This window comes from Neovison vison, chromosome 2, assembly GCF_020171115.1.
Source record: "Neovison vison isolate M4711 chromosome 2, ASM_NN_V1, whole genome shotgun sequence".
NCBI lineage: Eukaryota > Metazoa > Chordata > Mammalia > Carnivora > Mustelidae > Neogale > Neogale vison.
In genome coordinates, this window is record NC_058092.1 from 11,315,951 (window position 1) to 11,341,996 (window position 26,046).

A 26,046-nucleotide genomic window follows, 5' to 3' on the forward strand; every position below is an offset into this window, starting at 1 on the left:
ATACTGTGACCAGAATCCAGGGAAGTGATGCTGGCTGACAGAAGCCATGATGTCCCTTGGATTCTCCAGTGGAACCAAGTCTCTGCCTTACCTTCGGCCCTTCGTTCATCTCGCGGGATCTCCCCAGACCTCTGTCCTCTACCTGCTGGGGAGAGGAAAGGAACTCCTCTTCGAACACCAGCCAAACACCAGGCGTATTTAGCCACATTCATCCATCAAATCCTCACAGTGAAGCCCAGGCGCCCCAAGAGGAAACTGATTTGCCCAAGGTAAGCGACTGACCAGTGGCAGAGCCAGACTCACAGATCCTGATTTGACGCCTATCTGTGCTTGACTGGCCACTGGCCCTGCCGCCGTATCGAGGAGCTCCCGCTTCTCAGAATTGCTCCCCCTCCTGCCTGGCCCGACACACAGTAGGTGCTCAGGGAATAAGTGTTGAGCTGATCTGACTCCCAGCGGGCAGAGCAGAGGATGGAGGAAGGAGCAGGGACAGAGCCAGGACGGCGAGGCCCAGGGAAGCTTCTGAAGCTGTTTGCTAAGAAGTGGACGTGCAGCCCCACCCCGGACGTACAACTTCATGCGGCTGTATATCTGGGCCCCACCCCCACCAAAGGCTGGGGCTCCCATCTGGCCCCCGCGGAGCAGGTCAAGGGGATGGGCCACTGAGCAGGCAGATGCTTCCCTTCCTCAAGGTCTCGGGGCCAGTAGGGGCTGGGTGGCTCTGGGAAACTTGCCCCTGTTTCCGCGTCTAGTTGCAAAGCCTATGGACTGTGTGAACAGAGGCGAGGGGGACATGAAAACAGCAGGCAGTACCATTGGTGGGCAAGGACAAGGGGTCAGGCCCTGGGGGTCCTTTCAGCCCCTGCATCCCTAACAATTTGGCAAAAGGAAGCATTCATGTCTCCAGGGGAGGGTATCTAATCCAACCCCCCTGTTTTTGTTTTTGTTTTTTGAAAGAATTTACTTTAAACTAATCTCTGCACCCAATGTGGGACTCGAACCCATGACCCCAAGACCAAGAGCAGCATGCCCCCCCCCCCCCACTGAGCCAGCCAGGTGCCCCTCCCTTATGTTACAGGTGAGAAAACAGAGCCTCAGAGAGGGAAAGAGCTTGTCCAAGGTCAGGCCAGCACCAGAATGCTGGGAGTTAACCTGAAATCTGACTTTAAAGCCTATGTACTGGATCCCTCGCCCTGGAATGTCCTCCCCTGCTCCTCCTCTCTCTGCCCCATGGAGAGGCCTGGTCCTACTGTCCCCGCAGCTCTTATTCTGTGTAGGCCCCTGATTCATTCGTTCATAGCACATATCACCATTATATATTATATATATATATCGTGGTCATTATTATATTAGTTTGTGTTAACGCTGATGTCCCCCACCTTTCCGTAAGTTCCGTGGGGACGAGGATGGACTGTGTCTGACCTGATTCCCTTGAGCTCCTAGACTTGTTTTAGCACAGAGGTGCCCAACCAGAGTTTGCTAGATCTAAGCCTTCTGTGGGCAGCAGGGGCATGTTCCCCTCAGACTGGGCGGCAGCAAACATCCACACTGCCCTGATTCTGCCCCCTGAACCTCTCCCCACACGCCTTCCCTGCCACCCCGGGTCTTGGCGGCCACAGCCCTAATAAAAGATTGAGCCGCTTTGCTCAGCTGCTTGGAAGAGAGCTGGTCCAAGGCTGGCAGGACAGGAGGAGGGAGCAGGGGCTCTCTGAGCCCGCAGACAAAGGGCATGTGTTCCCATCCAGCACACTTCCTGGGTTTCCCTTACAGGAAGCTTGGCACCTGCCAAGGTGACACGGACACCCCTCCGCCCTCTGGGTGGGTGTGGGGTGTGGGACTGCCTTCACCAGAGCGCTGCTCTCCACCCAGGCTCAGCGACAGAGGTGGAACAGGCAGCCAGGGGTGCTGGACAGCAGGTGAGTGGTGACAGCTGGACCCCCCACAGAGCCCTTCCCTCTTCCCCCTTCCCAGCCAGCCTTAGCTCCCAGCAGATGCCTGGAGGCCTGGGCCCTAGAGGGAGTCAGTGTGACTTTGGATGAGGCCTCAGATCAACTTTTGGTGCCTCATTGTTCCATCTACAGGGCAGTGAGGTGAGTGGCTCAGGGGATATCATGACGACGATGAGGGAGGGCAGCCCCATTTTGATCTGTTTTAAATAAGCTTCTGGGTCACGAAGCACTTGAAAAGGGGTTCTAGAGCTTAGAGTATTTGCAAACCCCTGGATTGCACCTTCCTCCTTAAGGTCCTCCCCATTCCTAGCAGTCAGCAGCCCCCTCCTTCTTCCTGGGGAAGTCCTGGGGCAGTGTGCTCCAAGCAGTGGTGCAGGCTGGGGAGGGAGCCTGATCAAGGCTCCGGCAGCCTGGGGTGTGAGTCTCCTGGGCCCCACAGGACTCTGCATCTCAGCTTCCACATGGAGGGGGGGTAGTGGAGGGTTCCTCTGACACTGGCTGGCTTGGCCCTCGGGTGTGGTCTTGTGCCTCTCTGGGCCTCAGTTTCCTCAACTGAGAAGCGGGAATGACCATTCCTGCCACACAGGGCTGTCCTGGAGATTCCTTGGAGAGATCTATAGGTGAGGCGCCTGCCACCTGGGAAGCCTCTACCTGGGGCTACTGTTGTCGATCTTATGGAGTCCCGAAAGGCTCGAAAGTGGGCAAGGGATTGAGAAATGCTGGGATGAGGAGGAGGAGGAGGGGTGGGGGAAGGAGATGGGGTGCCCGCCTCACGACCTCCATGAGCAGCAGCCCCAGAGCCATCCAGGCCAGGGTGACTGCAGCTTTGGCCCCGGGGGAGAGCTCGACCCTGCCTGGCCTGCCCCCAGATGGCGCTGGGTCCCACACTCCTCTGGCCTCAGCAGAGGCTTTAATCAAAAGAACAATCTGTTTGCCTCTGAATCAGACCCAGATTCCTTTTCCCAGCAATGTTCCCCGGGCCTCCAGGGACCCAGGCGGCCCATCCCGCCTCCATCTCCTGTCCCAGGGCCCAGGCTCTGCTTCCTCCTCCCCCCTCTGGCTTGGGTCGGGAGTGCAGGAGGTGGGAGGGAGGCAGAGACTGGAACCAGGGTTGGCAAAGCAGGTGACCCGGACTGCCTGCTGGGCCCTGTCCACCAGGCTGCCTGGGAGCCTGTGCCCCCCCTCAATCCCCTTCCCCCACTGCGGAGGGCTTAAGGGTCCACCCAGGCAGTGAGAGCAGGTCAGGACAGCAAGCAGAGATGACCTGCTCCGCTGGGCATCTGAGACCTCCAGGCAGGGTCACCCCCTAAAAAGGCCCACTGACCACTAGTGCTCTTCTCCCTGTCAATGCCGTCTTTTATCTCGGCTGAGCCCCAGCGGTAAGCAGCCTTTACCCCCATTTTACAGATAAGAACCTGAGACTCCAGGAGGCGGAGTGCCTGCCCCGGGGTCAGAGAATTGTTAGTGAATGGCCCGAGGAACTCGGGTCCACCTGACACCTAGGATCCTGGGAGATCTCAGGCCAGACTCAGGTGTAAGTACCCCCCCAACACCCGACAGCGCAGGTGGGGACCACCAACCCAGGAGACCTAGGGAAGGAGGAGGGGAAGGACCGCGCAGGGCGCACAAAGGCCCCCGGGGGTGGGTAGCCGGGGAGGCCTCCCACCCCAGGCCCGGGCCCAGAGGACGAGAGGAGGGGTCTAGGGAACAAAGGGCGGGCGCCGGGGGCGGCGCGGGGTGCGGCCGGGCAGGTGGGGGGGGGCAGGTAGGGGCCGCTTCCGCCGGCAGGAATCCCGGGCCCCCTCCCCCTAAGCTTCACCTTTTATGGTAAGGCGGCCGGGGCGGCGGGGCGGAGGGAGCCGAGGGGGCGGGGAGGGCGGAGGGGGCGGGAGGCTCCGCGCCGCTCCGGGCTCAGCTCGCTCGGGCGTCCGACCGGAGCCGCTGGGGGCGCGGGCGACGCAGGTAAGCGGGGCGCGGAGCGAGGGGCGCGGGGCGAGCGGGGCGGCCGTCCTTCCGTCCTAGCCCCGGCCACACACAGGTGACAGCGCGGGCGGCCCCGAGCCGGAGCCCCTCTCCGCCCCCCCGCCGGGACCCCAATTCCGGCGCTCCTGCAGGGGGTCCGCGGGAGGGCGGGGGTGCCGCCTTGGATCCCGGTCCCCGGTCTCTGTCCCTGGAGCGGGGGAAGGGCTGGTGTCCCTGCCCCGGAGCGGATCGCCGGGGGAAGAGGTGGGCAGGGCGGAAGCTCCCGCACAAAGAGGACAGCGTCCCGCACATGGATCGAATTAAAGTCCCTGGCGGCGCCCCACAGTGACCCGGCCAGCCACCCGGCTGGGCTGCTTGCGGGAGGGCGCCGGGTTTCCGGAGCTCCAGGGAGCTCCGGGCCCCTTCACCCAGCCCGGGTCAGGCGAGGGGAAGGAGGGGCCCCAGGGCCGCCCCTCTCTGGGGCCTTAAATCCCGGTCGGGGGCTGGGAAGGGGTGTGCCGTGGGGCATCTTGGCGGGGATCCTACCCAGCCCTACTCTGGGGACCCCGGGAAGAGCCCGGGCAGCTCCCCGATTCCTGTGTCGGAAGCCAAGTCGAGTCCTCCCTGGCGCCCCCCCCTTCCCAGGCCAGCCTGGCCCCTGGGGGCTCCTCCCCATTAGGGGCTGGGTAACCAGCTGGCCTTCTCTTTGGACCTACCTAGTACCAAGATCTGGAGCGCTCTCTCTCCTTGGATCCTCTGAGCCAACCACCTTTCAGGACAGACTTTTTTATTCTCACTTTAGGAAAAAACTGAGGCCCAGAGAGGGCCAGCAACCTGCTGTGGGTCACCCAGCAGGGAAGAGGTGGGGCTGAGTGTGACTGCAGCTCCCTGTGTTTCCTTGGCTTCCTTGAGGGGAGAGGGAAAGGGAACCCCTACCCAAGGCTGCAGGGCCCTCTGCTGGGTGTCGGCTTGGTCTCCCTCCTACCTCCAGCAAAGTGTCATTCTGAACCAAGCGTAGATTGCTTTGTCCAAGTATTAGAGAACAAAGCTTACAGGTGGTTCCAGAAGTTTTTGGAGGGGGTTAGGAGGAGTAGGAAGGAAGGGAAAGGGGGGGGGCACTACTGGGAGGACCGCCAGCTCAGCCAGCCTGTCCCCTGCCCTGGGCGCAGCCTAAAGCTGGGCTGGGTGGCTGGCTGGCTGGATCTCAGCCTCCTTCCTTCCTCTTGACAGGAAATGACTTTCTTTCCCTTTGTTCCCACTTTCTCTGCTTACCCAACTGGATCTCAGATTCCCCCTCTGCGGGAGGAAGGATGGGGCAGAGGGTCTCCTGGGTGCGGCTGGCCAGTAGCCTCTCAGGGAGCTTTCTCCCACATACCCCACTCTGGGGTGACCTGGGGGCAGTGGGACCTGAAGGAGGCTGAGCAGCAGCCCTGGGCCTGACTGACTGTCTTTGAAAATCCCCAGAGGCCGGGGGTCGACGGGGCTTCCCCTGGGGGTCCCCTGGGGCCTGAAGTCCCTGAAGGAACTGCAGGGAGGGATGGGGGGGGGCATGAAGCTGGCCAGCTGTGAACATCTGGCGTCAGAGCTAGGACATTTGCCTTGGATGTTTTCCGAGAAAACCACAGATCTGACTTCCCGGAGGGGTGGGCTGGGGTGGAGTGGGGGTCAGAGCAGGGTCGGAGGGAGGTGGAGGGGGCATTCACAGCAGTCTCTGGGGATGAGCCCAGAATGTACTGGCCACAAGAAAATCTATCTGGATTGGGCTTTTCTTGGATGAGAACAGCCCTGAGGATTTGGAGGCGCCTGTACCATCCAGGGAAGGAAAAGTGTGTCATCTCAGGTCCAAGGACCCCCCCCTCCTCCGGGACTCGGGTCAAATGATGCTCAGTTAGAATTCTGAGTCTGCCAAGGCTGCTAAGATGACCTGGAAAAGTCCCTTAACTTCTCGGGGCGCCCCATGGAGCCACCTGTAAAGTGGGGATGTCAGGGGCTATATTGCAAATAAGGTGTGTTTAGAGGCTCAGAAAGCGTGAGCCGCCGTGCCTGGCCCAGAGCAGGCTCTTGGTCAGTCGGTGCCCTTGCTGTCCTTTCTTGGACGTGAATCTCTGAAAGCTGCTGACAAAACAGACTCTCAATCTGGTAACAAAGTGTCAAGCCAAAGTGTCAAACCATACAGTTTTGGATGACGTGTGACCAGGGCGGCCGATAAGAGGAAGCGTATATACTCCCAAACGTCCCTTACCGAACAAGAAACAAAAGGAAAGGACTTGGAAAATAACTTTTAAAGCTTTCTTCGGACGTTGATTTCTTTCTCACTTACTTTCTTTCTTTTTTATTATTTTTTTAAGATTTTATTTATTTATTTGACAGAGATCACAAGTAGGCAGAGGCAGGCAGAGAGGGGGAAGCAGGCTCCCCGCTGAACAGAGAGCCCGATGCGGGACTCAATCCGAGGATGCTGGGATCACAATGCAAGCGGAAGGCAGACACCTAATGACTGAGCTACCCAGGTGCCTGCACCTGACCCCACTTCTTGATTATCACTCACCGGATTCCTATTTATTCTCTCCACATGCCTTTGGAGCCACATCCAGGTGGCCCAGCTGGAGAGTGGGTTAGAAAGAGGGGAGACCCAGCTTAGAGACCCAGCTCAAACGGGGCATCAGCCCTGGGAGCACAGGTAGAACCATTGACTGAATGTGGTTGCTTGCCTTCCCCCCGAGACCTGAGGGGCCCCACCTCAGCCTTGGCCTTGGAGGCAGCTGTTTGGGGTCACCACCTGGGGAATGGAATATGGGCTCCTTGACATCAGGAATGCTGTCCGGCTTCCAGATCCGTGCTCTGATGCCGACGTTGGACTGGGGTCACAAAGATTACAGGCACAGCTGAAGTCACATGCAATCACTTGGGGAGGTAGGGGTGACAGGGCGCCGACATGTCCCGTGATGGGCTGTCATCAACCTGAGGAAGCAGACGCTGCTCCCGGGAGCGGGTCAGGAATCACGGGAGGCTTCGTGGAAAATCTGGGCCTTTAAGGAAAAACGGACATTCGCCCTGTGGGGGCAGGAGAGGAAAAACAAGGGGTGGGAACTCTCCAAGGCTGGTAAGAGAAAAAGGCTAGGAAAGGGGCAGAGGTCCAGGGTGGTCAAAAAAAAAAAAAAAAGAAATCGAAGGGTACCAGGTTGGCTCAGTTGGAAGAGTGTACGACTCTTGATCTCACGGCTGTGGGTTCAAGCCTCATGTTGGGCATAGAGATTCCTTCAAAGTAAAATCTTTTTTAAAAAAACTTTTAGGGGCACCTGGGTGGCTCAGTGAGTTAAGCCTCTACCTGGGGCTTGGGTCATGGTCTTGGGGTCCTGGGATCGAGCCCCACATTGGGCTCTCTGCTCAGCAGAGAGCCTGCTTCCCTTTCTCTGTCCCTGCCTGCCTCCCTGCCTACTTCTGATCCCTGTAATAAATAAATAAAATCTTTAAAAAGAAAAGAAAAGAAAGAGCGTGGGCCTGGATTCAAATCCTAGCTCTGCTGCTGTGTGACCCAGAACAAGGGACTTCACCTCTCTGAACCTTGGTTTCAGCGTCTGCTGGGATAGTCCTAGCACCTGTCCCCCAGCGGCTGGGAGGACTTGGAAGTGAGTGGGCAGCAAGTGCTTAGGACGGTGGGTGCATAGTAGGTTTTGACCCACCATAGATCGGATTGAACTTCTGTCCTGGCCGCCTCCTGGAACCCAGCCCTGATGCTCTGACGGGTTGCGCTGTTTCCCTCTCACAGCAGAGCTGGCCTGGACCCGCAGGGACTTTGACCCCCGGGGGAGAATTGGATCTCAGGTGAGGGAGGTAACTGGGGTGTGGCCCGGTGGCAGGGTGGGTGGGTGGGGACTGGAGGAGCTGCTCCTTCCTCACACTTCTCGGAGGAGGAAAATTAATCATTTGTGAGGTGAGCAAGGCAGGGCTGCCCTTTGCTCCCCCCCCCCGCCCCCCGTGCTCAGGTTGGGGGGAGGGACAGTCAGGACTGCTGTGGGTCCCCTCCCTGTGGCCCGAGTCACCTGGTGGACACCTGCCCTCCCCCGCAGGACATCCCCAGCCCCTTCTTTGTCTCTGCTGGGGCCCTGAGCTGGGCCCAGGGGAAGGGAGGCTCCGGGCCCGGGGATGTCTGTCTGTCTGTCTAGGTGGAACACAGCCCTGGGCCTGAAGCCCTGCCCCAGCCTGAGCCACACTCTGTCCCCAGACCCACCAGGAACCGAGACAATGGCCTCGAAGCCAGAGAAGAGGGTCGCCTCGTCTGTCTTTATCACGTTGGCCCCCCCGCGGCGAAACATGGCCGTGGCTGAGGAAGTGAAGCGGGCAGCTTGTGAGGCCCGGCCGGGCCGCCCCTGGGAAGCCCCTGCACCTGGGAAGGCGCCTGGGGATGGCTCAGCAGGGAGGTCCAGCCCCTGGACACCCCCTGCCAGGGCGGCAGCCACCAGGCCAGCGGTATCCCCTCAGCTCTCCAACGGAGGTAAGAAGGTGAGGGGACCGGGCAGGAGGCTGTGTCAGAGGCCACACGGAGGTGGGGAGGAAAGGACCTGCTCTGGGCTCTTTCAGGCGTCCATTCATTCCTCGAGCACCTACTGTGTGCCAGGCAGACTCAAGCCCACCCGCGCGGGTTTGAACCCTGGCTCTTCCACTTGGCTGTGTGAGGTTGGCAAGCCACATACCCTCTCTGTTCCTCTGTTTCCTAATCTATAAAACAAGCATCACGATAGTACCTTCCTCAAAGGATTAGGGGAATTAATACATATGTTTGGGTCTGTGCCTGTCACGTAGGAAGTGTTAAATAATGTGTTACCCGCGGTTACTCTTCTGGGCCAGACACTTGGGACATGAGAAGAAAGACCAGTCTTTCAGCCTACATGAAACTTAAATCTTAGCGGGGAAACAGATGACCACAAACATAATGCTGGGGAGACACAAGGGCTCTACACGAGCAAAACACGGAGAGGAGGTGGGAGGTACCAATTTTTTTTTATTTTTGAAGATTTTATTTATTTGAGAGAGAAACTGCAAGAGAGAGAAAGCATGAGCAGAGGGTATAGAGGGAGAAGCAAACTCCCAACTGAGCAGGACTCGATCCCAGGATCCTGGGATCATGACCTGAGCTGGAGGCAGAAGTACCACTCTTTCTGGGGCAATTAGAATGGCTTCTCCCAGCAGGTGACATTTCAGCTTAGCTAAGACCTGAATGACAGTATAGAGCTGGCCAATGGGAACAGCAAGTGCAAAGGCCCTGAGGCAGGAATGAATGGCGCACATTGAAGGACCTCAAAGGTGGTTTTATTCTCTCTCGAACTCTGCCATTCACTTGCTGTGTGGTCTTAGGCATGCAGTTGGTTTACTTGATTTCCTCCTCTGGAAGGTGGAAATTTGGTCATGTATGTGATGCATCTGTCACAGAATGGATATAGTTCATACGAGGCTGTTCCTTTGCCTTGTGCTCGGCTCTGCTACCATGACACCAGAGAGCGTTGGAGACTCCACTCCATGGAGTCTTAACTGTTGGTTGGGTAGAAACAAGGAAGGAGGACAACCCGGGGGCTTGGGGCAGGGGGATGGCTCTCCTTATGGGACACAGGTGGAATAAGGAGGCACAGAGACGACAAAGATGAGCCCCTGGAGTTCCCCCGGGTGCCAAGTCAGGTGTTCTGCTGTCCCCGAGCAAGGTTAGAGTAGCCCCGTGCATCCGTCACCACAGAAACACCCTGAAGACCAATAGGAACTGCCAGAAAAGGGCAGGAGACAAAGACACTCATGTAACATGCCTCTTCATCTGACACCACCTCGTAAACTGATCTCTCCTTCCTAACCACTCATCCCAAGAACACGGCCTCCTCCAGGAGCTTTCATATAGAACCAAGACCCCGATGACCAGAATTCACACAGCAGGGTGTGTGATCCAGTGGGAAAAAATGACGTCCCTTTTGGGAGAGGGAGTCCAGAGTATATAGTGTAGATGCCCCATTGCCAACATTTCCACGACGTATTCATGGGTTGCTGGAATACCAGAAGGTCTTGGGAGTGTGGTAACAAAAGCGGACCTTCCCTGGGAGAGGGGGCACCTCGCCATGGCTGGTCTGCTGGTCCACCATTTTGTTTGCCAGTGGGGCGCACGGGCAGAGCTCAGGGGATCTCGGGGTTCAGTCTTGCCTGAGTGAGACAAGTTCTAGGCGAGCATCTTGGTCAGGAGTCTGGTCTGACCACAGTACAAAGCGGGCCCTGGGGCCACGCCAGCTGCCTGCTGTCATCTGACACCCCCCCAGTGCTTGTCTTGGGAATCCACACACGGGTTGTTGTTTTTTTTTTTTTTTGGCCCTTGCATCCTGAGAGAGATCCCCATCTTTCCCTCCCTCCATCCCCACTCCCTTCTAGAAGCCCACATGCACAAAGCCTCACCAGCTCGCATTCAGACGTCAGTTTTTCTCTTGGCTTCTCTTTGGAAATCTGCACTTCCTCCTCCTGCTCCTGGCCAGGGTACCCTGGTTCAGCTGGGGCCCCTCTGCACCCTGCCTGCGGGCCTCCCGCTGCTGCTGCCCGGCTTGAGTTCCTTCCAGGCCCGGACCCAAGACAGGTCCTGGGAGAGGCCTGGGGGCTCCGGCTGCCTTTCCGCGATCCGGTTCCTGACTCACCTTCAGCTCATCTGGAGCAGGGTTCTCACACCGGCCTCGGGAGGGGGCTTGTTCAAACACAGCCGGCTGGCCAGGCCCCACCCTGGGTGTTTCTGATTCAGCAGTGCGGTGGGGCACCCCCCCACTGGAGAATTTGCATTTCCAGATAATGTTGATGCTCTGGTCTGGGGACCCCGGTCAGGGAGCTGCTGTTCTAGCCTAAAGGCCTTAAGCAAGTGAAGCTTGGGGAGAAGAAGAAACGTTTTCCAGGTGTGGTCTTTAAACCAGCAGCGGCGTCTTCACCTGGGAACTTTTCAAAAATGTCAATTCCAGGCACTTCCCCCAAGCCCGCTGAGTCAGGTCCTCTGGGGGTGGGGCCCACCGTCAGCACCAGAGGATTCTGTGGCTTACTCAAGGGTCTAGAAAAATCCTCCCATCCGGCCCTCAGTCCCTGGGAGAAAGAGGAGGGGGCTCATTATCTTTGTCGAATGGATGAGAAACCTCTAAGCCCAGAGAGGTGTCCCAGTGACTCAGCAGTGAATGGGACCAGAGCCCCATTGGGGTTGGGGGGGGGGCAGGGCCTGGGCACTTGCAGTCTGCTTTCCAGGGGTGTCTAAGGCAGTCCTACCTTGTGAGGCTTGGCCTACCGTGTGCCCCAGAGATAGGAGGGAGCCGAAGGCTGATTCAGACCAGACTCCCTGTCCTTTCTCCCCAGGGCACTATGTTTTTTTAAAAGATTTTATTTGGGGCGCCTGGGTAGCTCAGTGGGTTAGAGCCTCTGCCTTTGGCTCGGTCATGATCCCAGCGTCCTGGGATCGAGCCCCGCGTCGGGCTCTCTGCTCCGCGGGGAGCCTGCTTCCTCCTCTCTCTCTCTCTGCCTCTCTGCCTACTTGTGATTTCTCTCTGTCGAATAAATAAAATCTTTAAAAAAATATATTAAAAAAATAAAAGATTTTATTTATTTGGCAGAGAGAGACACAAGCAGGAGGAGTGAGAAAGGGGGAAGCAGGCTCCCCGCTGAGCCAGGAGCTGGATCTCAGGACCTTGGGATCATTGACCTGAGCCCAAGGCAGAGGCTTAATGACAGAGCCATCCAGGCGCCCCTCTCCGGGGCCCTATTAACAGCTCTGTTCCCCATCAGGCTTTTCAAGGCCGGCTTCCCTCCTAACCCCCAGTCCCCTCCTCCGGGGGAGCTAGGCAGTGCCTCGTTGGAACAGGGGTGGGAGTTAAGGCATATAGGGAGCTGTTCCTGGACAGAGCAGAGCCTGGGGCTGTGGCCAGAGCTCGGTGATCCTCAGCCCTCCTCCTCCCTGGGTCCTCCCTGGAGCCCCGGATCCAGGCCCCTCCCCTTCTGTGAACCTCTGTAGACTGCAGCTTTCCCACGAAGAATTAAGCTCTTCTGGGGTGCCCAGAGAGGCCTGAGTCTCAGGTGGCTCAGGTCAGGATCCCGGGGTTCTGGGATCAATCCCTGCAGCAACCCCCCCTCTCTGCACAGCGGGGAGTCTGCGTCTCCCTCTCCCTCTGCCTGCTGCTCCCCACTGCTTGGGCAGGCGCACTCTCTCTCAAATAAATCCTTAAAAAAAAAAGTTAAGCTCTCTTGCACTAACCGTGAAAATAATGTCATGCGGGGGTGTTTTTCTTATGTATGTACATGTGTTTGCTGTTGGGTGGTTCTTTTTTTTTTTTTTAAGATTTTATTTATTTATTTGAGAGATGGAGATCACAAGTAGGCAGAGAGAGAGAGAGAGAAGCAGGCTCCCCGATGAGCAGAGAGCCCGATGCGGGGCTCGATCCCAGGACACTGAGATCATGACCTGAGCCGAAGGCAGAGGCTTTAACCCACTGAGCCACCCAGGCGCCCTATTTATTACTTTTAAAAAAGATTTTTATTTATTTATTACATCGGAGAGAGAAAAAGCACAAACAGGGGGACCTGTTTGCAGAGGGAAAGTAAGCAGAGGGAGAAGCAGACTCTCCTCTAAGCAGGGAGCCTGATATGCGGCCCAATCCCAGTACCCTGGGATCATGACCCAAGCCAAAGGCAGATGCTTAACTGACTGAGTCACCCAGCATCCCTAGAGTCTCTTAATTCCAGGGAAGTTTCCCCTTTCTTCTTCTCTCATGTGCCGTTGACTTTTTGCAGAAAGTAGGGTCAGTTTCTGTAGAATGTCCCTGGTTTTCCCCTTTGCTCCCACACCCATTCAACTCATCCCCTCTCCCAAATGTATCATTAAGTGGAGTTAATTCTGGAAACCTGATGAGATTGGGTTTGGTTCTTGCTTATGTTTGGGGTTTGTTCTGGTCAGAACATTCCATGGGTGTCCCCTTACCTGTCTACAACCTAACACGAGCCTGAAGACCCCTGGTATCTGCCAGGGGTTGATCCATGGATTCAGGTGGTGACAGTCTGACCCCTCTTCTGGAAAGTTCTCCATCCGCCTTTCACCTGATGCTTTCAACACTTGATAGGCATGACCTGAATCCGTTATTTAACCCAGGTGGTGGCTCCCACACTTGAGCGGCATATCGTCACTGGGAGGGTTTCTCCTGTTATCAGTGGCTGCACACACACACACACACACACACACACACACACACACGCCCCCCCCCCCCCCGGCAGGTTCCGATTCTCCAGATCCAGGGCAGACGCAGATGGTGCGTTCCTAGACATAGTTCCAGGCACTGTGGCTGCTGAGCCAGGAACCACACTTTGAGAGCCGCAGCCTTAGGCGCTGAGTTTGCTTGTACTTCAACAGGGATCTTCTAGCAAGGATTTGGGGCCCTCGAGTGTCCAGGTAGGGAGGGCTGTTATGGAAGGTTCTGACAGCTTCTGTTTTCTGAGCCCACACCACGTGCCATCTCCCGTGCCAAGTCCTTCCCGTTCTCACGACAGCCCGGAAAGATTGATACTCATGTTTCCACTGAGTAAACAGACCCAGAGAGGTTAAGTGTCTTGCCTAAGGACACACAGCAAGTCAACAGCAGAGCCAGAGACGGAACCCAGGTCTGGGGGGCCCTGGACCTGAGCTCTTGGCCCCCATGTTGTGTGTCCTTCTGGGTAAGTGCATACCTTTTCTGTCCACCTGCAGAGACTCAGACCAACCCTCTCTCCCCTTTTGGTTGCAGGATGTTCTCTCCCTCCACCTCCCTTGGATGGTGAGGACGCACTCCCCGACCTGGACCTCCTCCCTCCTCCACCGCCCTCCCCTGATGAGCAGCTCCCTGCCTCGATGGGAGCATCACTCATTTCAGACTTAGAGCAGCTGCATCTGCCCCCGCCCCCGCCCCCACCTCAGGTATGGGACCCTCCATCCCTGTGGAGCCCCAGGGTCCCCAGGGAGGGGGAGGGGGAGAGAGAGTCTGCGCCTTTCAGGGATTTAAGCTTGGAGGTTGCTCCTGCCTGAGGGTTGTCCCTCTTCAAAACTTTCAAGCTGGTAAAAGCTGATCCTGCTTTTCAAGGTCCCTGGAGGATGTGTGCCATACCCTTTGCCCCCTCAGTTACCCCCCTTTCAGCTCTGAGAAGATAATTTTAATCCCCTGCCCTTCGTAGAGGCCATCGTAGTAATGGGCAGGATTCCAGGCCAGGGAAGAACGATTCCAGAAGATTCTTCAGAAGTGGTTGGAAGTAGCTTTGGGCCCCAGCCACTGCCGTCAGCCTTCCAGCGGAGCGACGTTCGGTCGCTTGCCTCTCTGTGCCTCAGTTTCCTCCTCTGTAGAGTGGGGCTAATTGTGCTTGGTGCCATCAGAGGAGGAGCAGAGCTGAGAAGGCTGTGTGGGTCCCCACTGGGTGACAGCTCCCCTGCCCTCCCCTTGTCGCCCCACAGTCCCTGACGGAGGCGCCTCCGCCCCAGCCTCGGCCCGGTCTCGCCAGGCCTGCGGAGGACGAGCTGCCGCCTCCCCCAGAAGAAACAGTCGGCTTCCACGAGAGGGAGGCGTCCACAGGTACGGGCTCAGGGCTGGAAGACTTCGGGGTGGTCCCCAGGAGCCCTCACTGGACACGCAGGAGCTTCCGAGCCGGAACTAGAAAACTGGGGCCCCCGGCGTCTGTCCTACTCACGGTTCAGCCATGCGCCTCATTCCTGTACATCAGTTTTATGTTTATTACCTTAATCTTTTTACTTTGTAACTGAAATTTATTTTTATGCTATTTTAAAAATATTTTTATATTTTATTTATTTGAGAGAGAGAGGGGAGGGGAGGGGCAGAGGGCAAGAATCTCAAGCAGACTTCTCCTCGAGTGCCGAGCCAGATGCAGGGCTCAGTCTCACGACCCTGAGATCATGATCTGAGCCTAAGTCAGGAGTCGGACGCTCCACTGACTGCGCCCTCCAAGCGCCCTGAACTGAAGCCCATTTAAATATCGATCAGCAAAATGTGCTATGATAGCAAAATGCCTTGGATTTTTTCACTGTTTAATTTTTTTTTAAGATTTTATTTGTCAGAGAGGGATCACAAGTAGGCAGAGAAGCAGGCAGAGAGAGAGGAGGAAGCAGACTCCCTGCCGAGCAGAGAGCCCGATTCGGGACTCGATCCCAGGACCCTGAGATCATCACCTGAATGGAAGGCAGAGGCTTAACCCACTGAGCCACCAAGTTGCCCCTCACTGTTTAATTTTTTGAACACATAGTGTTCTTGCATAGACCAGATAAAAAGAACAGAAAGACATACAGTGCAAAGTCTCCCCTTTGAGTCATCTGTGTGTCTCCCACTTTCCTGTCAGAGGGGCAGCCTCTTTAACATCTCCCGTATCCTTCCAGAGACATCTGATGCATATGCAAGCCGTGTCTGGGCCGCCCCCCCCCCAGCCCATTTTTCCACAAACTGGAGCGAACTCTCAGCTGTTCTGCACTTTGTTTTCTTTCCTTCAAACACCTTAGGGCTCACACCACACCCGAACATAACGGGGCTCCTTTTTCACAGATGTATAGTATTCCCCGGGGGCCCTGCTGTATATGTGTAGCCAGCTGCCTGTGGACGGACACTTAGGTGGTTTCTTGCTCTAACAAGTAAGACTGAGACGAACTTTCACGTGGGTCATTTTGCCTGCGTGCGAGTTTGTGAGAGAAATTTCTAGAAGAGGAAATACCAAGGCCAACGGGTACATGCATTTGGTCCTCCTATTTTAGTATATGTGCTGCCGAAGCGAGCACGCATTTGGTCCTCCTGATCTGCAACACACCCCCCAGCAGTGTCTGAGGGCATGACACCCCCGCAGCCTCCCCAGGCCCGTGTCTTAGCCATTTACTTAGCAGCTGCTAAGTGCTTACCAGGCACCAAAAGCCTTCTCTACTCCACGGTTATGATCTAATTCTCTGGCTTCTTCTAGTCTTACGGTTTCAATTGTCATACTTAGATCTTTGATACATTTGGAATTATCTGGGCATAAAGGTGTCACCATGGAACCTCCTTTAAATTTTTTTTTTTTTAAAGATTTTATTTATTTATTTGACAGAGAGAGATCACAAGTAGTCAGAGAGGCAGGCAGGGAGAGAGGAAAGGAAGCAGGCTCCCTGCTGAGCCGAGAGCCCGATGCGGGGCTCGATCCCAGGACCCTGAGATCATGACCTGAGCCGAAGGCAGCGGCTTAACCCACCGAGCCACCCAAGCACCCCCTCCTTTAAATTTTTACAGATGGTAACCCATGCGTCCCGATGCTGTGTACTTTAATTTAGGCTTTTTTTTTTTTTTTAAGATTTTATTTTTAAGTAATTTCTACAGCCAACAGGGGGCTCAAACACACAACGCTGAGATCAAGAGTTGCACACTCCAATGACTGAGCCAGGCGGGTGCCCGTCCCCGATTTAGGCTTTCAGGGGCTTTTCACGTTCCTTTTTATTGCTCCTAAAATGAGGCCACACTCCCAACCCCCACCTCTCCACCCCCCCACCCCCGCCCTGGGGCTCGAGGCAGAGACCTAGCGCTTTAGGCTTGTCCTGGGCGGTGCCAGGGTGCGGTTCTCCCAGGCCGGGTGACTGACAACCGATGTCTCCTCCACCCCAGATGTCTGTGCCTTCTGCCACAAGGCCGTGTCCCCCCGAGAGCTGGCCGTGGAAGCCATGAAGAGGCAATACCACGCCCGGTGCTTCACATGCCGCACCTGCCGCCGGCAGCTGGCCGGGCAGAGCTTCTACCAGAAGGACGGGCGGCCCCTCTGCGAACCCTGCTACCAGGTAACCTCCCACTGCGGGTGGCCTCCGGGCATCAGACACCGTGCTGGGCCCTTGAAAGGTATCCCATTATTTCGTTCCCCACAGTAATCCTGGGAGGCAGGCCCAGGGACCCATTTCACAGATGAGGACATTGAGGGTCAGCGAGGGGAAGGAGCTCAGCCAAGGTGTATTAGTTTTCTGTGGCTGCTGTGGTAGATCCCCACAAACTTGATGACCTCACACAGCACCCATTTATCCTACGGTTCCGGAGGTCGGAAGTCCGTGGGCAGATCTGCACCCCCTCTGGAGGCTCTAGGGGAGAATCTGTTTCTTTACCTTTTCCAGCTTCTGTAGCTGCGTCCTTTGTGTCCCTTGGTTCCTTCGTCCACCTTCAAAGTCAGCACAGTGGCGTCTTGCTTCGGTGTCCTACTTCCTCCTCTCTGTCAGTTCTCCCGCTGCCTCCCTCTTACAGGGACACTGGGGTTGGCACTTCGAGCTCACCCAGGATCCTCTCCCCATGTGGAGACGCTGAACTCAATCATATCTGCAGGCCCTTTGGCCATTAGAACCCGTAGTCATGGGTTCCAGGGATTAGGACCTGCATGTCCTGGGGTCATGGACACAGCCTGTCACACACGTCACACTCTGGAAGGTGGTGGAAGGTGGGAAGCGGGGCTCCTCCCACTGTGCCGCCCAGTTCTGGAGCCCGTGCTCTTGCCTCTCTTGCCTGAAACTATAGGTTTGAGTGCACAGAGGAACCTGTGTCACCTCTGAGTACCAGAGGCCATCTGGGAGAGCTGGTTTGGATGCCACGATGTTAGAATTGCCAACCTTCTGATGGCGTGTGGTGCGCAGCCCACTCAGATGTGTCCCCTGGCTGTGTGCGGACCTCCCCTTGCTCCCATGAGTCGATAGCACCTGGGGGGTCTGTGTTTTTAACAGGTCTCTCGGGTGATTCTGATACACACACTGCAGTTTGAAAATGGCTGATTCCAAGTGTTAGAATATTTGGAGGACTAGCTAGTAAACTCCAGACAATCTGGTGACCGTCTCAAGACATCACCAAAGTCAGGAGGCACCGTGGGAGCAGCAAGGAGCCAGGCCATCCGCACCCCATCCCTCTGACCCCCTCAAATGACGGGGGAGATAGCCTCATCCTCTTCCCTCTGCTTACAGCCAGGCACAGGTGAGGCACTAAGGGGAAACAGGGGCGAGGGTGGGCCGACAGCTGGAAACAGCAGGAGGAAGAGTCTAGGCAGTGTTCTAGGGAGGGAAGGGCTGCCCCCACGACAAGGAGAGAGGGGGTTCCCGCCAAGGGGGAGCAGAGACCAACACACCTTTCTGTCGGGATGAAATCAGGTTAAATGAACAGGAGCCCAGCTAGGAAGGGAGGGGACCGGTCTAGAAGAGAAGGTGGACAGGCTGGAAGGTCTTTGCTCTGCGTCAGTAATCTCTCTCTCTCTCTCTCTCCCTCTGGTCCCTCCCTTCCTTCTCCCGCCTTCCCATTCCCCTTTCTCACCCCCCTCATCATCCTCATTCCAGAAGGGATCTGAGGAGCTTATAAGAATGCACAAATACCTATAATAAATGGTGTTGTACACTTAAAAATTTGCTAAAAGTATAGATCTCATGTGTTCTTACCATAATGAAATTTCAGAGCTAGATAAATCAGAAGAGAAGAAAATCAAAGTAGAACGGGGGATGAGACCAGAGGGAAACTCAGTACCCCAAAATATATGACTAAAAGACCCCTATAGTCATTCCTTAAAGTGGGACACAGAATTTGACTCTGAGCTTCCCAGTGGCCAAATGGAAAAGGGAAAGACTTTTGAAATTTATTGTCTATGAGATCAAAAGCACACCAGTTCTTCCCAGAATTCCGTTTCCTGACTGTGAGGTTTCAGAGAAATTTCCCCTATGGGCCCTAGTGGACACTGGCCATAAGCAGGTCCTAGTAACAAAAAATGCAGTAATAGCTCCTTGGCAGGATTTCTCACTATAAGCCCAGGACAGAATGCTAAGCTCAATTCACTTTAACCAATAGTAGAGGTTTTGGGGCGGTGGTTACGAGCTGATTGCATGAGCGGGAGCCCTTCTCTATAGCCCTGGGCTTCTAGGCCCCTGTGGGTTGCCAGCTAGCAACCCCTTGCTGCTTGGAGCGGGCACAGCCATGGGATGGCTCTGAGGCAGTGTCCCTCTGTCCCAGGACACCCTGGAGAAGTGTGGCAAGTGTGGCGAGGTGGTCCAGGAGCACATCATCAGAGCCCTAGGCCGGGCCTTCCATCCTGCCTGTTTCACGTGCGTTACCTGTGCCCGGTGCATCGGGGACGAGAGCTTTGCCCTGGACAATCAGGATGAAGTGTACTGCCTGGACGACTTCTATAGGTATGAGAGGGGGTCTGCGTGCTGGGTAGGACTCAGCCAGAACAGAGGAGCCTGGCCCAAGTTCTAGGGGCTGGAGCAGAGCATTCCTGCAATCTCTGGGCTCACGGAAACCTGTCTGCCTGGTCCACACACCCTGTATTTGACCACACACCTGCTTCTAGCTGAAACCCCATGTACCTGCACTGTGGCAGGCACTTCACGTGAGTTAAGCCCTTTAATCCCCAAGCCTGGCCTGTCAGGCAAGTACTATTAAGCATTCTCTTTTACCAAATGTGGAAACTGAGGCAGGCAGCAGACAAACCTCTGACAGGTATGGAAGTTCCGATTCAAGCCCTGAGGCTGCAGAGGCTCCCCTGGGAGCTAGAGCCTTTTGAAGCCATAGCCCGAAGCTAGGACAGCTGTCTGGCTAAGTCCCTACACTGGGGTTGTGCACTGCCCAAGGGGAGAGACAGCTGTGTCTGTTCAAAAGACAGGGAAAAAGAAGAAGCGTTGACCCACAGTACCAGATAAACGAAAGGGGGGGTCAGCCCCACTGAACACACATGAGATTCCTTGCCTTTCTAAAATTCAAAAGTTCCCTAGTCACTTCCTTGCCTCGAGCTAATTATACCCTGGGAAGCCGGGTCTAATTACACCAGTCTCTCCATCCGCTCCTGCCAGGAAGAAAGAGGCTTTGTGGCTGTGGCTGCAGGTGCAGTCACATGGCAACGCGTCCAAAATAGCTCTGGGAGCCGAACTAGCGCCACCCCGGCTCCCACAGCTAATTTCTGCGGTCCAGGCCAGAGCGCCTCAAGCGTGGGTTCCCTTCCCTCTAGGAAATTCGCCCCTGTGTGCAGCATCTGTGAGAACCCCATCATCCCTCGGGATGGGAAGGATGCCTTCAAAATTGAGTGCATGGGGAGGAACTTCCATGAAAACTGCTACAGGTGTGAGGTGAGTGGGGTGGTCAGGAGTTAGGATCGCGCTGCCGGTGGCCCCTTGCCACCCCCAACCCAGCCCTGCCGAGAACTCATGGGATGCCAACATTGTGCTGGGTGCTGGGACACAGGGACAAGTTGGGGTAGGGGCTCAGCTGCCAAGTGCTCACCACCCAGTAGCAGAGACAGATAAGAATGGAGATCATTAGAAGCAGTCGATTAATCAGAGCTCTGAGTTAATGATAAAAACCAAGCTCAGGGCCCCTGGGTGGCTCAATGGGTTAAAGCCTCTGCCTTTGGCTCAGGTCATGATCTCAGGGTCCTGGGATCGAGCCCCGAGTCAGGCTCTCTGCTCAGCGGGGAGCCTTCTTCCTCCTCTCTCTCTGCCTGCCTCTCTGCCTACTTGTGATCTCTCACTCTCTGTCAAATAAATAAAATCTTAGAAGAAAAAAAAAAAAAAAAGCTCATCCTGCTTTCCTCAAGAAAGGGAATCTCATTGATGAGATCATCAGGGCATCTCTCCGTCTCTCAGTTCTGCCCATTTTGTGTGTTCTCTTCATTTTCTCTTCCTGGGGGCTAGCATCCTCTATGAGGAGAGGGATACAGGCGTGGTCATCCTTCCAACCTAGAAACCCCATCAAGGAAACTGGTCCAGTCTCAAGAAGGTCTCTGATTGGCCCAGCTTGGGTCACATGAGCCAATCTGAGCCAATCACTGGCTGGGGGGGGCTATGATGGACAATCCCTGAGGCCAGGGAAGCTGATCCCCAGGAGACACAGGAGTTGCTACAAGCCTTGGAAAGAAGAAAGGGATGCTGCAGAGTGGAGGGAAGCGAAGATCGGAAAGCTGAAAGCTGCGCAGCACAGGGAACCCACCCATCCCTGCCCCCGCTGCAGCTTCCTGCTTGCTTCAAAGCTCTACTGTCAACGTCTTGAAATTCTTCCTCTTCGAACAAGGGACGCTACTTTGCCCTTTGCCCTGGGCTCTGCAATTATGTAGTCAGTCCTTCTAGGGAGACTCCGGGTCCTTCCCTGCCTCTTCATCTGTCACCCCCATGTTGCTGATGTGTCTTATCTGGTGATGGTGACAAAGGTAGCAACCCTTTTTTTTTTTTTTTTTTTAAGATTTTTATTTATTTGATAGAGACACAGCATGAGAGAGAACACAAGCAGGGGGAGTGGGAGAGGGAGAAGCAGGCTTCCTGCTGAGCAGGAGCCCGATGCGGGGCTCGATCCCAGGACCCCGGCATCATGACCTGAGCCAAAGGCAGACACTTAACGACTGAGCCACCCAGGTGCCCCAACGTAGCAACTTTTATGGTGCCACCTAAGTGGGGTGTCCCAGAGGACATCTCTTAGCCAGCCAGTGAGTAACTCCAATCATTTACCTTACTTTGCCGTATTTAAACAGATGCATGGAGCCAAGAGGCTATTTGTGCTCAAGTGACAAGGAGGCTTGGTGGAGAAGTTGACACATTGCTCCATATTATGTTGTGCGTTGGTTGTGGTTCAAGGTCCAGCTGATAATACATCTTGCCAGAACAATGATGTCATTTAAGTGTTGTTATCACCACCCTAGCCCTCATTTTGCCCCATAGCGATTAGCTCTTCCTGAGCCTGGCTGGTGAGCACACAAACCCTCCCTGCGTGCCTGTGGTCGGCTTGGCGAAGGCAGCTGTAAGGTTGCTGCTCTAAGTCCGGGCTCTGGCTCTAGCAGTTACATTTTAGAGGGGAAGGCTTGAAACACCGTGGCCCGGAACTGATCCGGGGTGCTGTTTCCCCAGGCAGAGAAATGGGCTCCAAGGTGCCATCTCAGATGAGGAACATTGGGGGAAAAAACTGAGCCTGAGAAAAGTGACTCCAACTCTGGTCCATCAGACCCAGTTCTAGCCAGCTCTGGGCCACCCCATAGCTCCCTCACAGATTGTGACTCCGTCATAGATGAGGGGTTTTCTCCCTTGATTCTAATTTAGGAGAGGTCACATGTGCCCTTTTGGGACCTGAGGTTTGGCACTTGATACTGCGGAATGCCGAGCAAGTAGCCTCTAGGAAGAGTACGGATCCCTTGACCTTGCACGACTTGAGGTGCAGTTGCAGGGAACAGACACACGAGGGAGCCCTTTTCCTCTGGCTGTGCTGGGTTAGGATGGCAGCTGGGACCCCAAAGTTGTCTCTGTGGGGACCAGCGTCTCTGGCCCGAGCCATGCAGCTTCCAGAAGTTGCCAGCTGAGCCCTGATTCAGGTCTCTGGACTTTCAGTCGTTCCCATTGTTGCACTCCAGCGTGTGTCCAGGGGAGGCCCCCAGTGAGGTGTGGGCAAAACGGTTAAGTGGGCAAATTTCAGGCCCCGAATCCCCAACCTCCTTGGTCCGAAATCCTTTGGTGATTTGAAAAATAGGAGTTTTGTGCCAGTGTTGAAGCTGTGCAGACAGGGGAGCAAGAAAAAAGATGCCTGGACTCAGGCTAGAGACCTGTCCTGTCCCAGTCTGGAACCAGCTGCTCGGCCTGGGGCAAGCCTGTCGTTCCCCAGACCTCAGTTTCCCCAGCTGTGAAGTGATGGGATGAGACTCGATTCAGGAATTCACGCAGCAGACGGTTATTGTGGGCTCGTGGGTGTACCAGAGTCTGGCCTAGGCGGGATCTAGCAGGAAATGGGGTCCCTGCCTCTCAGAGCTTGCGTTCTAAAAGGGCTGCTGCTGGGCGATCACTAAGGCCCTTCTAGCTCTTCCTGAGATCCTCAGTGTCCGTGACCCTCGGTGTCCTCAGTTCTCCCCTTGGCTGACTCCGCTCTCATCACTCACACCTCCCTGTGGATGGAAGCCCCCATGGGCCTCGTCTTCCCTGCCCAAGCCTGGGCCCAGGTGTGTCAAGAGGATGGAAATGAGGGCCCTCGCTCCCGGCCCTCCGGAAATACATTTGTCAGTTAATTTCATCAGCAAACGCCCGGGGGGGGGGGGGGGGGGGGGCGGGGTCCGCACCGCGCAGGCTCTGGGCCGCTTGCTCGGGCCTGGGGTCCATCCGCTCGTGCCTTGTTTCCCACAGGACTGCAGGATCCTCCTGTCCGTGGAGCCCACGGACCAAGGCTGCTACCCGCTGAACAACCGCCTCTTCTGTAAGCCGTGCCACGTGAAGCGGAGCGCCGCGGGGTGCTGCTGAGGGCACCCGCCGGGGCGGGAGGGCCTCTCCTGACTCAGTTTGCCTTTCTGACCCACGCTTGCACACTCTTCCTTCTGAGCCAGGACAGGGACTGGCCTGCAGCTCTGCCAGCTTCGTCGGGGACATGGGGGCTGAACCGCCCCAGGCTGAGCCCCCTCCCCGCTCAGAAGTGGGCGGTTGGCAGACAGACGGTGCTTCTCAGACTTTCCACTCCTCCTCTAGCCTCTGGGCTCTGGAAGGCTTCCATAGCCCAGGGCTCCCATCTCCGAGGCTCTCGCCCCTCTCAAGCACTGGCCTTGACCCCCACTTCCATGGGTGAGTCGGCATGAGTTCTCTAGATGCCACACCGTGTCCCTAGCAATGACACTTTAGCTGTCCCCGTAGGGGATACTAAGACCAGCCCTGGCTTGCAGGACTGAGCTGTTTGGGTAAACCTCCAGGGTCCCTTAAAAAGCCCCACCCCCCCCTTTTTTTTTTAAACAAATTTGAGATTTAAACAGTGAGAAACATTCTTTGGACTTGGGGCGAGGTAGGGATCTTGGTAGGAAAAAATCTCATAAATGTACAAGAATGTGGCCTAGTGGTGGGAGTCTTGGACGTCTCACCTGGAGGACATGTCATGCTGACGTGGGGACCAGGTATGAACCTGAACAGCAGGGGCGGGCGGAGAGGGTGGTGTAGGCTGACATACCAGGGACGCTGGCCACCCCTCTGCCCTGCCTTCGGGCGCACCTCCCGGTGCCACAGTGATTCGCCATTAAGTGCCGGTTGTATGCTGGGACCAGGGTCCAGAAGCTCTGAGTGTCCTTCCAACAGCCTTGACCGGGGTGTGTACGCAACCCCCCACGCATGCGCACACTCTTACGGGACAGGACTGGGCTGTCCCTTCTGCCTCCCTGTTTATCCCCTGCTGTGTCCCACTCGGACCCTCCAACCCAGGCTGCCCTGTGACCACTGCTTCCGCAAGGCCATACCTAGAAGATTCTTCTTTTTAAGGAAAATCACTTTTGACGCTTTGTAACTTCTGAGATGTCTTGTAGGGCATGAACAAATGAACTTTCCTCCCTGGAGTGCTCGGGGTGCACCACGCTCTCCTCTGCGGATGCCCTGGGCTCCGAGTAGTGGGAGGGTCTCCTTCTGGAGCCCCTTCGGGGCCTCAGAACGGAGCCCAGCTTCTGGCTCAAAGCTTGGAGAGTGAGACCCAATCTCTGGGCGTTCACGTACCACTTCCACAATTCTTGTAACCAAGGACCTCCTGTTCTCTTCTTAATATTTTCTTGGACTCAACATATTTTTTTGTTTTACTTATTTCAAACTTTAGTCTTATGCTAAGCAATATATCCTGCCGTCACATCTTATGTGCTAGTTATGTTTTTTCCTATTACACGTGAAAATAAATGCGTACCTATTCAAAGTCCGTCTGTGTTTCAGCTAAGATCTCTGGGGAAATGCCGGCCTTCGGCAGTAGCTGGAGAAATGTGGGTTGGGTGTCTGCTCACTGTGGTACGAGTGTCCAGACGGCGCCTGTACCTCGTTCCCCCAAACGGGGGCTCAGCTCAGCAGATGGAGGGACTCGTGTCCCTCTCCCTGCCCAGTGATGAAGACTTGCCTGCAGCAGCCGACCCCCAGGCATGCTGGTGCACCGTTCCCAGACACAGGCCACCAGCAGCGAGAGTGGCTGCAGGGTGCCCAGAGCGGGGCCTCTGTTTTGGGGGTCCCTCCAGGGCCGGCAGATCCTTTCACAGAGTCAACATCTGCCCTCGGGTTGTGCTGTCTGCACATGAACAGAACGTCCCCCTCCACCCTCGCAGGGACAGCCTGGCTTGGTCCTGTGTGCTGTAAGAAGCAGGGAGACAGACTGAGAGGCGTGATGCATTTGTATCCAGCAGGCTTGGTAGGCGACGGTGGCTTACGGCAGAGGATGCTGGCCAGTTTTGCAGGTGGCCTGGAATCACTCAGCCCTGCTCGTCCCCAGCTGCCAGGGGCCACTTTGCTCTCTTAATCACCACACTCAGTTTGGTTTGGCTTTTCCTATCATGGATACGTAACCATGCGCTGGGATTCCTGTGTTCCAGTCTGTTTCTGGCTGGTTGTGTTTGGAGGGATGGTATCTGGATGAAATTCTGCGGATGCTTTTGTCTTCCAGGCTGCATGTGTATGAATCATTCCACAAGGGGACAGACTTCTGGGGAGCGTTCTGCAATGAGAAATGAGCCCGTCACAAAACCCCAAATACTCTGACTCCCCTTCTGTGAGGTACTTGGCATAGCCCAAATCACAGGGACAGAAAGTAGAAAGGTGGTTGGTTAGGGGCTGGAGGGAGGGGGAAATGGAGAGTCGTTTGGTGAGTACAAGCTTTCAATTTGCAAGACAGCATGTTTTGGAAATGACTGGAGGAAGTGCTTTAAAAAAGCCACTGGGGGTGCCTGGGTGGCTCAGTTGGTAAGCATCTGCCTTCAGCTCAGGTCATGATCAGGCTCCCTGCTCAGCGGGAAGCCTGCTTCTCCCTCTCCCACTCCCCCTGCTTGTGTTCCCTCTCTAACTCTCACTCTATCAAATAAATAAATAGAATCTTTTTAAAAATGACCATGAAAAAGCCACTGAACTGGACACACTTTCAAATGATTTGGATTCACTTAATGTTATGTATATTTTACAATTAAATATCTACATAAGTATATTTAATGCTCAGAGATGGGGAGAGGGGCTGACAAAGGGATAAAAAGATGTAGGAATGGGGCGCCTCGGTGGCTCAGTGTTAAGCCTCTGCCTTCAGCTCAGGGTCCTGGGATCCAGCCCCGCATAGGGCTCTCTGCTGAGCAGGGAGCCTACGTCCCCCCTCTCTCTCTGCCTTCATCTCTGCCTATTTGTGATCTCTCTCTCTGTGTCAAA

At 55.6% G+C, this 26,046-nt stretch overlaps 1 protein-coding gene across 3 annotated transcripts; it reads left to right on the forward strand.

The window, feature by feature from the left end:
- Nucleotides 1-3,463: 3,463 nt before the first annotated feature.
- FBLIM1 (filamin binding LIM protein 1) lies at nt 3,464-24,571 on the forward strand. 3 transcript variants are annotated; one of them, XM_044237233.1, is made up of 9 exons: nt 3,464-3,483; nt 7,681-7,736; nt 8,137-8,406; nt 13,676-13,845; nt 14,374-14,491; nt 16,550-16,719; nt 18,905-19,083; nt 19,899-20,016; nt 23,041-24,571. In XM_044237233.1, exons 3-9 carry the CDS (start codon nt 8,157-8,159, stop codon nt 23,152-23,154), a joined length of 1,119 nt encoding a protein of 372 aa, XP_044093168.1. In that variant the 5' UTR covers nt 3,464-3,483; nt 7,681-7,736; nt 8,137-8,156; the 3' UTR covers nt 23,155-24,571. The 3 variants fall into 3 exon arrangements, with proteins under 3 accessions (XP_044093168.1, XP_044093166.1, XP_044093167.1); XM_044237231.1 differs by lacking the exon at nt 3,464-3,483 and adding an exon at nt 3,861-3,911; XM_044237232.1 differs by lacking the exon at nt 3,464-3,483 and adding an exon at nt 3,862-3,911 and having other exon boundaries at nt 7,684-7,736.
- The last annotated feature ends 1,475 nt before the right edge of the window (nt 24,572-26,046 follow it).